Below are 14,411 nucleotides of genomic sequence, written 5' to 3' on the forward strand. Positions count from 1 at the left end.
CAGCCAACCTCACTCTTCCAACTCCAAGCTCTCACATGGCCAGAAAACCAAAAGCTCCATAAGGGAAAGAAAAGATCTATTCTTAACTATTTTTGTATCTTTGGAATTAAAAACAACCATTTTGGTACTAACAGTTTCTAGAAACTGTTTTCTGGCTATACTTATCACATGACAAGAATATTTAACTCTCCCCATGGAAAAAAATGAGAAAAAAAAACCCCACAAACACCTAACATTTTACCTCCTCTTCACTTTCTTTATCTTCATCATCTGAAGACTCTTCCTTGTTTTTCTTTTCGTCTTCATCACTGCTAGATTCATCTGACAGAATTTCAGGACATTTGGTTCGCTTAGCTTTCCTTGCCATTCCAGAACTGTTCCGTTCCTTTTTGTTGCCTTTGCTAGAACTTTTTTTAGATTTTGGCAATGGCTGTGTACAATAAAATAAAGATAACACCAATGGGCTATTGTATTTCCAAGTCAATCATTTTTGATAACTTATCAACTCATTCTTGTTCCTGTCTCAAGAAGTATTTCCAAACTTAGCAGTTTTACAGAGAACAATTCACCTTTAAAGTGTCAAGTTGATCTTTTTGTCCACACTATCAATACCCTTTCATTTGTGTTCTAACACCTAGGCAAGACTCTTCACAAATGCTGAAATAAATACTGTGTTCTGACATGGGATTAGAAGCCCAAGTACACACTGCATTAAGCTCAGTTATTTACACTTTATCAAGGCAATATTTTGAGTTAGACTTGTAATTTATTTCATTCCTATTAGCATTAAAACCGTCAATGCCAGAGGAGCTTCTTGCTTTAGGGGAACCTCTAATCAAAAGACCGGAGCCATCTGTAAAGGAAACAAAACCTCACTTTACACATCCTGAATTTATGATCTATATAGTTTATATTCATATTACCTCTGGGCTCTACTTTCAGTAATGCCAGGATTATATTCTCATTGATGACTCTAAATATGCAATTAGTGTTGGGTATGTTAATTATGAAGCTGATTAAGAACCACAAAATATATGTATTGTGTTTTGCTCTGATATTTAATTAAACCACGCACATTTAAAAAGCAGAGATCACGCAAGGAAACAATTTGATTACCCAACAAATTTAATTCTTAAATGCTTTCTTAGGGGAGTATTTGCTAACTTTTGAAATTGAAAACCATAAAATAACCTTGCATAAAAGATCTGAAAAGATATACCTCGAGGAATTGAAATTTCCAAAATTATAGGTATCTTTTAAGTTTTTATTTTTGCCTATATTATTTTCTACAATAAGCAGAAATAGTAAGGAAAATTCCATAACATAACCTTATGATATACAATTGTATAAATGTTAGGATAACTTTAGGCAAAATCTTTCACAAAGCTAGGAGAACCACAGATTGTTTCTCTCCTAGAAACTGCCAGTCTTAAAGGTCACCATCACCTGCACAAAAATTAAGAAAAGGTGGCTGTTTTGTGTATGTAGTGTTCTCAGGCTATGTACAATCCACAAGACAGCCTCTAGCTGCCCCCCAAAATCTATCCTTCCTACAGGCAGACTGGGTAGCAGCCAATGTAGGTCACTTCAGGAATTTTAAGTTAGTGGATGAATGATATTTCTCAGAGGGGTTCTCTGTAAGTTTCCATAAAAAACTTTCTTGAAAATATACAGATATCCTTGTTATGAGACCTGTTACTATTACCAACTAGTACCAGGAACTAAATCCATTTGGATAAATTCTTTGATCTCATTGGAGAAAAGGTGACTCTCACTGTCCAAACTCTCCCTATTCATTATATGAAATCCAGGACTCAAATATATTAGAAAAATGTGGTATCCCTTACTATCTCAGTTCAGGAACCAGATACAGGTAGTAAGAATATAATCTGTATATAGAATCAGTAGTAAGATGATGGGTGCAGGATAATCTTATACAGGAAGTGGAAGAACATTAAATTATTCAAGTAATCAATCAAGAAAATTCAACTTCCAAAAATAAAAGAGGTTAAAAAAAAAAGTAACAATACATAAATGTTTTAGAGCTTTCCTATATTGGTTCTAAAAATAGTTGAATCTATTAACCAGAATCCAGAGTCAACAGCATCATCCCTTTTAGAACAAAATCTGAAAAACAGATAATCAAGTCAGAAGCACAAAATGAGGATAGTAAAACAATGTTAATTCAATAATTTTATTATTATGGAGAAAGAAATCAGTACTAATGAGTCTATAGTGTTTTCCTGAACTGACAGAAAGGTATGGTAGTGTAGAAAATAACTTGAGATTGGTATCATTAGGTTAAAGAGTAGTTCTCACAGAATCAGATACGGAAAGCGGATGTTAAGAGTTGGATTCTGTAAGGCTAAGAGTGGTTCTCAGAATATGGTTCATGCACCTGGGGCTTCCTGAGGCCTTTTCAGAAGCCCACAAGGTCAAAACTATTTTCTATAATATAATAATAATAATATAATATCAAGGCATTATTAGTTTCCTCTTTTCACTGTTGGTATCTGTAGTGACTCTGCAAAAGCAAGGTGGCTGTAAAATTGCTGGCACCTCAGTACTAACGACGGCGGAGGCAGCCAACTGTGCTACAGTCACTATATTCCTCACAGCCCCAAACCAGGAAGGAAGAAGAAAAAGGTGTTTCCTTTAAGAATGCCTTTGACGGGGCGCCTGGGGGGCTCAGTCGGTTGAGCGACTGCCTTCGGCTCAGGTCATGATCCTGGAGTCCTGGGATCGAGTCCCGCATCGGGCTCCCTGCTCGGCGGGGAGTCTGCTTCTCCCTCTGACCCTCCTCCCTCTCATGCTCTCTGTCTCTCATTCTCTCTCTCAAATAAATAAATAAAATCTTAAAAAAAATAAAAAAAAGAATGCCTTTGACGCAGCAGTAAATATTGTATTAGCTCTCAACCTGTGAGTACATGTCTTTACGCAGTCTGTAACAAAACGGGAGGTACACATAGAATATGTTTGCTACTTACTGAACTTCACTGGTTTTCTCAAGAAAAAGCACTTGCACAACTGAGCTGTGAGCTAAGCTAGCTACCTCTCCCATGAAACACCGTTTGTAAAAGAACTGTAAAAGTCTGCCTATTCAGATTCAGGTATTTAAAAGACATGTGTTCAAAATGAACATGAGCCTGTCACTGCAAGGAAAGCAACTGATGGTATTTATTGCCAATGACAAATTTCAAAACTTCACAGGGATAATTCACATCCATCACCATGAACTAACAGCCTCCCAATACCTAGTGATTCTTCTCATGAGATGGTGATTATATTAATGAATGACTTTTTGACAGTGTTTAATGGAAATGTGCCCATATTTGGAAGATCTGCATAATTCAGAAAACCAGTAATTTCCAAATGGTGAATGCAATTACAAAATCATAGATAAAAGGTCTAAGAGTTCATTGACTTGGTTTCAGACACCACATTACAACTAACCTTTAGATAAACTACCACTGTGGAGTTTTGGTATTGTATCAAAGAACACCTGTAATTATCTCAAAGCTTTTAAAATATTCCTTTTTCTGATTACTTACCTGTGAGAAGCGGATTTTCTTTACATACTTTAAGCAAAAAAATAACATGTGCAATAGACTGAAATGCAGAAGCAAATGAGAATACAGCGGTCTTCTCTTAAGCCAGACATGAACAGACTTGCAAAAATATAAAACAATACCATTCTTCTAATTTTTTTGGAAGTATAGTTATTTTTCATACAAAATATTACTTGTGTTAACATGTAGTAGGCTTACTGTTATTTAAAAATTTTTCAGTTTTTATTTATAATACAGTAAATATCAAAATAAACCACATAAAAGCTTCTGGAGTCCTCATGAATTTTTAAGAGAGTAATCAGGTCCTAAATCACTGAGGAAAAGAATATAAACACATCCCTCATAACTTAAGCAACTTAGTAATGTCTTCTGGAGAAATGGTTTTCAATTTGTCACATGAAATTTTAAGTAGAGGTCTGGCCATAGTAAAAGTTTAGAAAAATAGATAATCTCATCTTTAAGCCAATTCAAAATACCAAAAACAAAACAAAAGATTCACCACGGCCCTTGGGTTTTTAGTTGCATGACAACTTACAAAAATATCCTTTATCAGTCTTTGCCGAGCTAATGGTAAACTGGACCAACAGCAGATAAAACCAAAGTCCCAGAGCTATTTTCTGATTTCTAATCTTTATGCCCTCTTCCCTCACCAGTGGTATTCCCCTGTACTCCTAGGTCCTCTATATCTCTTCATAATTTCTTTGCTATCAAAATAAAGAAGAATACGAAAATATATACTGACAAACTTCAAACTAAAAAGCAAGGTCATGTAAATAACACTTCAAGAGACATTTTAAATCAGTGATGTCATTTGTTAAACAATCCGGGCAAACCTAATCTAAATTTAGGGAAGAATGGGGGAAAGTATAAGGCCATTTTCCTTCCCTGTCCAACTCCTGGGCTCTGCTGATTCTGGAAACCCAATCCAAGAAACCTGTAAGAGTCAGTTTTTGGGTTTGTTTGTTTGTTTTTTAATGTTCTATTTTCATAACCTTCTTCCAGTGTCTAGAAAATATCCAGTTCTAATATACCCCATCTCATCTTTCCTGACCTAGTTGAAGGTTGCATACCCTCCCTGCCCAACCCAACACCTCACCCTCAACTCAACCTGTTTCTGTTCTTCCAGTGCCTTCTAGATATATAACCCTGGAATTTAGTTTGTATTTCTGTCCATTTAACATCAATTTAGTGAATAATTATTTTTCTCAATCTTATACCTTTTTTAATCTGATAAGAGGATAGATCTGTCTGGCTTCTATGTTATTTCTATCATGAAATTGTTGCAGATATGTCAACAGAGTAGTATATTCTTTGAATGTAGAAGGCAATACTGAATACTGACAAGCAATGCTGCTAACAAATTAAATTGTTCCATAAAAAAAGAAAGGAGAGTCTATAAATAATTGATTTGTATTGAAATAATAAAAATCGGTCCTCACTTTGCCAGAAGGCTTTGGATGCATTAAGAAATTCAAGATCCTCTTCACCAGTTCACTATTTACACCTGATCTCTCCAAATCAAGAACCTCACAGATGCTCTTTAACATGGCATTTCTAAATCTAAAACAGAAAATGAAAGAAACCAAGTTTATTATGTAGCAAAGTTTATAAATATTCTCCACAACATAAAGACAATTGCTAAACAAACTGGCTCAGGTACAAACATTAAAAAAACATCCAATGTTCCTCCGAATCTAAAAAGTACTTTCCTAATAATCTTGACTAATGTACAAAATACAACCATATACCAAAACTGATATGATTAATAAATTGAAAACACCATTTACCAATTAAGTTTTATTTTTAAGAAGATTTTATTTATTTGACAGAGAGAGAGAGTCAGAGAGCACAAGTGGAGTGAATAGCAGAGGGAGAGGGAGAAGCAGGCTCCCCACTGAGTAGGAAGCCTGACGTGGGGCTCAATCCCAGGACCCTGGGATCATGACCTGAGCCGAAGGCCAACGCTTAACCATCTGGGCCACCCAGGAGCCTGTAAGTTTTAAAGATAGTAAAAAGAATAAACTAAGTTGGGGCGTTTGGGTGGCTCAGTTGGTTAAGCATCTGACTCTTGAGCTCAGCTCAGGTCTCAATCTCAGGGTCATGAATTCAAGGCCCACGTTGGGCTCCATGCTGGGCATGGAGCCTACATTAAAAAAAAAAAAAAAAGTCAGGGGCGCCTGGGTGGCTCAGTCATTAAGCGTCTACCTTCGGCTCAGGTCATGATCCCGGGGTCCTGGGATTGAGCCCCACATAGGGCTCCCTGCTCTGCGGGAAGCCTGCTTCTCCCTCTCCCACTCCCCCTGCTTGGGTTCCCTCTCTCGCTGTGTCTCTCTCTGTTAAATAAATAAATAAAATCTTAAAAAAAAAAAAGTCAATTCACTAGGAAATAATGTAAAAGGTTTTCAGTACTACAAAATTCATGGATTTGACAATTCTTCGGATTGGTGATTAAATACTACATTTCCCCTCAGCACTCCACTATGACAACATTTTGATGAAGGAATAGGTAATCATCTTTATTATTTATAACTCTTAAACTACATGGGATTTAACAAACAAAAGCTCTTAATACAGTATCTTGCTTGCATTATGGTGAAGAACACTGTTCCTATCAAACTGGTTATCTTCAAAATAGTTTAAATGGTACCTATAAGTTGGGGAAACAGAGTGGCTGGCAGGGAGCAAGAGTGGGGGAGTTTTTTCACTATATTCCCCTTAGACCTATCTTTTGGACAATGTGAACAACTTGTGTATACGGTTCTTCTAAGAAATAGAAATGTCTTTAGTGACTTTTCAATATTCTTAAATAGTCACTATTGGAAAATAATGAACATCCCAAGTTGATAGTTATGAAAAGTCAGATCTTGGCATTTAAAGCAAAGAATTAGCAGTTTCCTAAAAATGTCTGAATGGTCATATTTAAATGTTTAAAAATAAACTTATAACACATTGATCAAAACACAATACTTATGAAAATAACTTACTTTTTCAACATTTCTTCCTTCTTTTTATATTGGACACTTCCTTTTTCAAATGGAAAGCCACTGAACTGACCCACATTCTTCTTTAATGAGGACACCTGAAAAAGTTTCCCTTATTATTAATGCTATTACCCAGTAATGTACATAAGAAAAAAATTCAAAGCCAACATCTGTATTTTCATATCTGTCTCCCACTTATAATAGTGGTTTATTCAAAATTTCTTATTCACAACTGAAAAGTGTACTTGTTACTAAAATATTATTATAAAAGGCTTATAAGTTTAATTCTTTAAAAATAACAATTTCACTTTGAATGAATTTCCATCTGGGAATTTTTACTGGCAATTATAAAACTACAACTAAACGTTACCTGACAATACTAGGGGATGTGGAAAGTTACTTCTTGGAAACTTGGAAAAGGAAAACTCCCTTTTCCTAAGTAATACAAGTTACTAGTAATATTTATTTCCCAAATCAGAGAGTCATGGATTTTACTCTTTAAAAATAACAGAGGACCTCCAAAAGTTAATACCATTTAGCAATAATAAGACTTGTGTAAATTAGATTATAGTCAGGATGACATGAAATTATACCGTGCTTCAGACATTTGATTCTAACAACGTCAAACTTCACTTTGCCCATGCATAACCCAAAGCAAAATTTCCTCTCAATTATACGAAACACTGAAGTTGTATGTACAGTGTAATTTGGTAAATGAAATACTGATTTGTTCTGACAAATTCCCTGACAAAGAATTACCACCTAATTTATCAGATATTTGCTCAAAATGAAATACAATTATACTGTATCATTTATTCTGAATAGCTAGAAACATCCAAAAAATAAATTATTTCTAATACATTTAAAGATCACTAAAAATCACCACAATTTGGATTTCACATTTTGAAATTTCAGTTTGGCATAAAAACAACTATAGTACAAGGCCTGGATATTATAATCCTATCTGCTAATATCTATGTATTCTATGATAAATCATTTAATAAGTATGTGTCTCAGTTTGTTCACTATATGGTACAGAAATTGGAACTAGTTGATTGCTGAAGTCCTTTCCAGAACTAAAATAATGCTTCTATTGTGAAGTATTTTAATACATAAACATGTTACTAGGTTAAAGATAGAAAAATGGTCTTAACTGTGCCTGGTCTGTTGTAAAGCAGTTTATGTAGATTTCGAAGTTCATCTGTTTTCTTTTTACTCAGGAAGAAATGTATCCTTTCAATTTCACAAAGTTTCTGCCCCTTTCCTAGAAAAAAAAGAAAAAAAACAAAAAACACTGTAATAATTAAATACCCATTACGTGTTAATACATTTACAAAGTTATTTTAATCACGATTATTTTACAGCATAATTTACATACAGCTTTTGCTGAATAGGGCAAGCTAAATAAAATTATACTCATAATACATAACTACTTCGTAAACAGTAAAACTGAGCACTGCTGACCATCATTTTGTATATTTAGGCATTTTTACCATAAAATGGAAAGAACAGAATAAACTTACCTTGTGCAATGGTAAATGGCTCTCTCTGTAAGGAAGAGACTTGCATGGTCAATCTCTCTACTTTTTTCTTTTCCCTCTTGCCTTCCACGATGAGACTCTTTTCTAGAAATTAATTTAATACTTCTTAAATAGCTAAAAGCTTAAAAAACATATTTACTGGATAAACGTAGAAAAAACTGCAGAAACCTCTAATACCTTACACTTCTTCTGAGCATGACTTTGAGAAGCAAATGATGAAAGATGAAAATACTAATAGCATCACTGAATTTTTAGAGTAGCATTTTACTTACCTGGCAAACTCACAAGGGATCCAGTTTAAAAAAAAAAATCATAAAGCAAACAAACTTTCATTGAACTACAATTACTGCTAATGAAAGTCCAGTCACTTTGTGAAAAATCACTAAGGCCCTCACTAAGCCTACTCTTTGATTAGACCTAATTCTGTTGATTGTGATTTAGTTTATGGTACATCATCAAACAGGAAGTTTAGACTGAGATTATAACAACTTCAAAAACATACAAAGAAAAGCAATAATTCAGTAAGCAGATGAAAGAAAAACAAGCTGCTATAAATAGGGTAAAATTCTACAAGTTTACATTTACTGCAATGGACTGGGAGGACGTTACTTTGTAGTTTAGTAAATGCTTATAACAATGGTCATAAATCATTCTAAAAAAGTTAAATTGTTTTAGAGTACAGACTGCTTTTATTTAAAAAAAAAAAGGCTAGAAGATATAGAACGTATATTTAAAAATGTAAAAACACTGAGCTTAAAAATCCAAACGATTTACCTACTGAGATAAATTCAGATAAAAAAAGAGGACACTATATCACTGAAGGTCCTTTCCTTCATTCAACTGAATGCCTGTTTTGTGCAAAGCTTCACTAGCTACTAAGGGGGGGGAGGATGAACAGATGGTTAAGACCGAATAACTCTTGAAAGAGATCACGTCTACTGGTGGTGAGACACAATCATACTCCAAGCAGAAGATGATAAAATACTAAAGGAAATCTACAAATAAAAGTTCTCTGCGTTGAAGAAAGTAATTATTTTTGGATTAAGGAAAAACGATCAAAACACTGGAGCTGGCTCTGAAGGATAGGTAAGATTTGGAGACATAAGGATTTGCACATAAAGAATTAGGAAGGATAAAGGGATTCCAGCAGGTTTAGTCTGGCAATGGTGTCCAGGGTGAAGACAATGCACTCTAAAGCAAACCCTGTTATTGTGCTACTTCCTTTCCCTGAGTGATTTAAACGATTTGCTCACCTCCGATTACCATCTATAAGCTAATGACGTTCCTGATCTCTCCCTAGTCAAGAGTTTCAAATCCGCTATCAGGGCCAACAACTGGACAGCTCCACTTCATGTCCTACAGGCACCTAAAGCAGTGCATCAAAACAGAAGTCACAATCATCTCCAAATCTGCTCACCTTTGTGAGTTCTATTTTTCAGAAAACAATAATATTGTCAACTCAATTGCCGAAAACAGAAACCTAAAAGTCATCTTTTACTAGCTCCTCCCCCACCCAAGTCAAGTCAATTCCACCTTCATTTGGCATGGACTACACTGCCTTATTTCTGTGATGCCTCAGCAGAATTAAATTTTCAGGGCTAACTAGGATAAAAACCTTTACAATCTTAGTTGTTCCACAAACACCTCAAATGAGGGAATAGAACAATAAGCAATTAGAACTACAGAATTGCTTAGGGGTAACTTTGGAAAAAAAAAAAAATCACAATTTGAACTATCATCAGTCCCCCAAGCATTACTATATCTGCCATTTGTGGTATTTTTACACGATTTCTATAATTTTTCCTGACACACAGGAATCCATCACCTAAGTGGTATCAAAACCCTGTCTTTATGTTGAATCTCAGACCTGTACCTCTGAAACAAATAATGCAATATATGTTAAGAAAAAAAGAAGAAGAAGAAGGTAGCGGGAGAGGAAGAATGAAGCAGGGGAAATCAGAGGGGTAGACGAACCATGAGAGACGATGGACTCTGAAAAACAAACTGAGGGTTCTAGAGGGGAGGGGGGTGGGAGGATGGGTTAGCCTGGTGGTGGGTATTGAGGAGGGCACGTTCTGCATGGAGCACTGGGTGTTATGCACAAACAATGAATCATGGAACACTTCATCTAAAACTAATGATGTGATGTATGGGGATTAACATAAGAATAATAAAAAAAAAAACCCTGTCTTTAAAAAGAGACTAAAAAATAAAAAATTGGAGGAAAAAACGCTCAGAAAATTTTGGACTAATAGTTGACATACTGCAGCCAAATTTCAGTTACTGCATTATGAATAACTTACAAGTAATTTGTATATTTTTCTAAGCATTTTTGAACTTTTAAGTCTGGAAGGGCTCCTTTCTCACAACACCTACCACTTTAAACAAACGAAAGGCACACCGTGTAATCTGAATCCAGATTGTATTTACAAAATGCTGACCATGGGCACCTTTAGACTTTAAAGAAACTGACAGTTAAACCTGGGTCTGGAAAGAAAACTTAAACTTAACCTTCCCCAGTACGGCTGAGCTGGAGCTTTATGTTAAACAGACCTAGACTGGGCTAACATCATCAGAGAATGCTAAGAACTGTGATACGGATTTTCAAGTGTCTGCAAACCTTTTAGGAAGCGGGCACTGCCCCGTGCGTGCCGGATAAAGCAATGCTGTACCACTCCTGATTTCTGTAAGGTTCTTCTGTTTCGTGCCTCTAGGTAAATAATGGTTAATACTGCTCTTCTGCAACTCCAAAACTGAGACAGCTTTCGGAACTCTTTCATAGTTCACTGCTCTCATATTTAACTACTTTCTCAAGCAGCAACAGCTTTCACTGGTGTTTCCCCGTGAGAGTCAACTCCCCCCCCAAGCCTCTGAAAAGGGCCTCTGCTGAAGTTCAGCAAAGATACGAGAGCTGTCCAAGTATTCCCAGGACCAGCATAACAACTTCATTACTGGTTTCACGAAGGACCTCGCAATAACGTCAAAAGGCAAAGCACCTGTACTTAAATTAGCAACAGACGAAGATTAAAAGCGGCTACCCCAGCAACTTCAAAAGCTAACGGTTTCTTAAAAAGATCTCAAACTTGGAAACATCCTGTCAAATGAGAAAACGTTACGAACACGCACCGCCGGCCAGAAGTCAACCGCACTCCAAAATACGCAGGAACAACGCTAACAAATATTTTCTACCAACCCCGGGATTCACCAAGTTCGGTCTCTGCTATTGCTCAGCACCAAAAAGGGATAAATCCCGCAGACATTCTCGCTGGAGATCCCTCCGACTTAGCGTCTCCAGGCGCAAAAAAAAAAGGGGCGCAAGAGAACGGTTTTCTGTGAAATCCATCACCAGGGACGCGACTTTCTCCCACCTTTTTCTTCCTCCTCCTCCTCTTCCTCCTCCTCGTCCTCCTCGTCCTCCTCTTCACTTTCCTCTCTCGGGCCAGGCATTTCGGGTTCTTTCTCGGACGCGGGCTGGGCGGGGGTTCCCTCTCCCTCTGCAGCTGGGCCGGAGGAGGACATGCTGTGGACCTGCGGACGGGCAGGAAGCCACACGTCTCGGTCCCCTCGCTCCCCGCGGCAGGGACGGGGCGGCCGCCCGACGCTTTCCGGCCCCAGGACGCCGGGGGCCGCGGGAAACCCGACCTCAAAGTTGCCTCCTCCCGCGGCCGGGACAGCCGCGCTCACTCCCCGGGGGCGACTTCCCTGGGCTCCGCGCACTCCCGGGGCGGGAAAGAGCGGGCGCCGCGCCGCCCCTCCCTCCGCCCGGCCCGCCGCCGCCGCCGCCGCCGCCGCCGGCCGCCCCGCGTCCCCTCCCCCGCCCCAGGCCGCCGTCCAAATGGCCGCGGCGGTGCGGGCGGGCCCGCGGCGCCCTCTCGTCCTCCCCAGCCCCGACGCAGCCCTCACCGCGGGGCCGGCCGCCGCGGGCCTGGCGCGCGAAGGCACGAAAAGGCTCCGGAGGCGGCGGCGGCGAGCGCCGGAGGAGGAGGCGCGCGGGCCGCTCTCTGGCGTGACGCTCGCGCCGCGCTCTCCGCTCCTCCAAATCAACAAGATTTTCAAAATGGCGGTTCGGGAAGGAAAGCGGGAATGCGGCGGCCAATCAGGGCCGCGAGCTGGGAGTTGGCGCGCGCGGGTGGGGGAGGCGGGGCGGCCGGCGCCTCTGCGGGGAGCCCGGGCCGGGGCGGGGCCGCGAGGGGTCGCCCGGGCCGGGGGCGGAGGGGCGGGGGGGCGGCGCGCTCCGGGGCCGCCGGGGGTGCGAGGCCTGGCTCGGGGGATCTCTGCGAGGGGAGCGTGCGGGCCGCGTCCCGAGCGGGCGGCCGGCCCCCGGCCTGGCTGGACTGATCGCGAGAACGCTAGGGGGCCTGCCTGGGTATTGTCTCCTCGGTTCCTTCCCGGAAAAGGGGGGCAGCCTGCGCCCGGGAGGGGGCGGGCGGCTGGTGGCAGAGAAGTTTCCATCCCAGGAAGTCGCTGCCTAGTGTGTCACAGAGGCCGAGGGGAATTACTAAATGAGTGGGCTCGTACAGCTTCCAGAGATCGTGCTGGCGGTGAGTCCTGAAACTGCCGTATTTCTGAGGACCCCATGGATTGTAAGTTGCACCGTAAGGAAGAAGACCCTACGACGTTGAAAGTTCACGTCACCAAAGACAAATCTATTCCCAGACCTGTAAATGCAGGGGTGTGAGAGAGAGAGCAATAATATAGGAAATACGGTATTGCCCAGTCTAGACTTGTAAATGGGGGGGGGGGGGGGGGGGGGGGGGGGGGGGGGGGGGGGGGGGTGTGTGTGTGTGTGTGTGTGTGTGTGTGTGTGTGTGTGATAATAGAGGAAGCACGGTGTTGCCTAGTCCAGACCCGTAAATGTAGATTTGTGTGTGTGAGATAATGGAGGAAGTATGGTATTGCCCAGTCCAGACCCGTAAATATGGGGGAGATGATAGAGTAAATACGGTAATGCCCAGTCCAGACATGTAAGTGTAGGGGTGTGTGTGAGAGATAATAGAGGAAACACTGTATTGCCCATTCCAGACCCGTAAATGTAAGGGTGTGTATGTGTGTTGGTGTGAGAGAGAGAGAGAGAATAGAGGAATCACGGTATGGCCCAGGTCTGACCCGTAAATGTGGGGGAGATTGTACAGTAAATACGGTATTGCCCAGTCCAGACCCTTCTCCCGGAGTTCTAGGCCAGCTCTGCAGATACCTTTTGAACTCAACATTTCAATACCTGAACGCAGTATTTTCGCCCCTCAATAGCTCCCCCTTTCTTGTGCGATTCCCTTCGTTTCTTCTCTCTACACCTCAACCACTAGGTGCCCACAGGATCCTTTTAGTCAGTGGACTTAATGGAAATATGATGAGTTAAATTTGCCTGAATGGATCTGGACTGCATGGCAAAAATTCGACATTCTCTTGGAATCCTCTCTTTTTCCTTTTGTGCCCCTACCAAAAATATAAGCCAGTTCTGCCATTTCTACCTTCAAATTTTATACCATCTTTCCCACTGGTCTGATGCGGTTCAAATCCTGTCCACCCTTTTGCTTGGATTCCGAAGCAGCCTCTCATTGGTCGGGTGGCTTCCACATTGCCACCCCCAGCCCCCTGCTAGTGCCACAGCAGCCGAGGTGATTCTGTTTTTGTTTTTGTTTAATTATCAGATTGGGTACTCTCTTGCTTAAAACTCTCCAGTGGTTTCTCTTCATACTTGGAATAAAATTCAAAATATGGCTCATAAAGTCCTATGCAATCCAGCTGTTAACAGTATCACCTCCCTGACACCTTTGGCTGTTGCAGCCATACAAGCCTTCTTTGATGTTCCCCCAGAAAGCCAAGCTCATTCCTGCCTTTCAGCTTTTTGCTTTTCTGCCAGGACCACTTTTCCCTCAGAATCTTCAAAATGATTTACACTTTCACAGCATTTAGCTTTATGCCCAGGTGCTTCTGCTACCCCATAATACCATCACTAGTCCCTTTCCATCCTTTTTCATTCATTCATGTATTCATTCAAAAGTATTTGCTAAGCACCTACCTCCTACTTATCACTAGGAGTTAGAGATCAGAAGTAAGTCTCTGTAATCTTCAAGCTTGCATTCTGGTTGAAACATAAATAAGTGAAAATACTGAATGACTAATTGTGATAAGAATAAAGCAGGTTAAAGGAGATAGGAAATACCAGTAGAGTGGCTGGGATTTTATTTTACATATTTGATAACTGTTAGTAAGATGACATTTGAAAAGAGACCATAAGTAAATGAGAACACTGGAGAAAGACTGGATAAATTCTAAAGAATTCTTTCAAGAATATGGGGTATTAAGAGGCAGAGAGGAGT

General features: G+C 40.1%; 1 protein-coding gene across 2 annotated transcripts in view; it reads right to left on the bottom strand.

Moving 5' to 3' along the window:
- The window catches only part of DEK (DEK proto-oncogene), a 33,045-nt gene extending 20,897 nt beyond the window's left edge, over positions 1-12,148 (bottom strand). Inside the window, exons 1-7 of one of the 2 annotated variants that reach the window (XM_034985747.1) lie at positions 11,995-12,148; positions 11,460-11,619; positions 8,074-8,175; positions 7,705-7,814; positions 6,554-6,648; positions 5,009-5,129; positions 242-430 (exon numbers count right to left, since the gene is read on the bottom strand). In XM_034985747.1, the coding sequence (XP_034841638.1) occupies positions 242-430; positions 5,009-5,129; positions 6,554-6,648; positions 7,705-7,814; positions 8,074-8,175; positions 11,460-11,610 (768 nt within the window). In that variant the 5' untranslated portion in view covers positions 11,611-11,619; positions 11,995-12,148. Of the gene's footprint in view, positions 1-241; positions 431-5,008; positions 5,130-6,553; positions 6,649-7,704; positions 7,815-8,073; positions 8,176-10,711; positions 11,430-11,459; positions 11,620-11,994 lie in introns of those variants that run through there. The other variant, XM_034985746.1, reaches the window with a different exon arrangement.
- Positions 12,149-14,411: the final 2,263 nt, after the last annotated feature.

This window comes from Mirounga leonina, unplaced genomic scaffold, assembly GCF_011800145.1.
Source record: "Mirounga leonina isolate KUSES-001 unplaced genomic scaffold, KU_Mleo_1.0 Mir_366, whole genome shotgun sequence".
NCBI classification, from domain to species: domain Eukaryota; kingdom Metazoa; phylum Chordata; class Mammalia; order Carnivora; family Phocidae; genus Mirounga; species Mirounga leonina.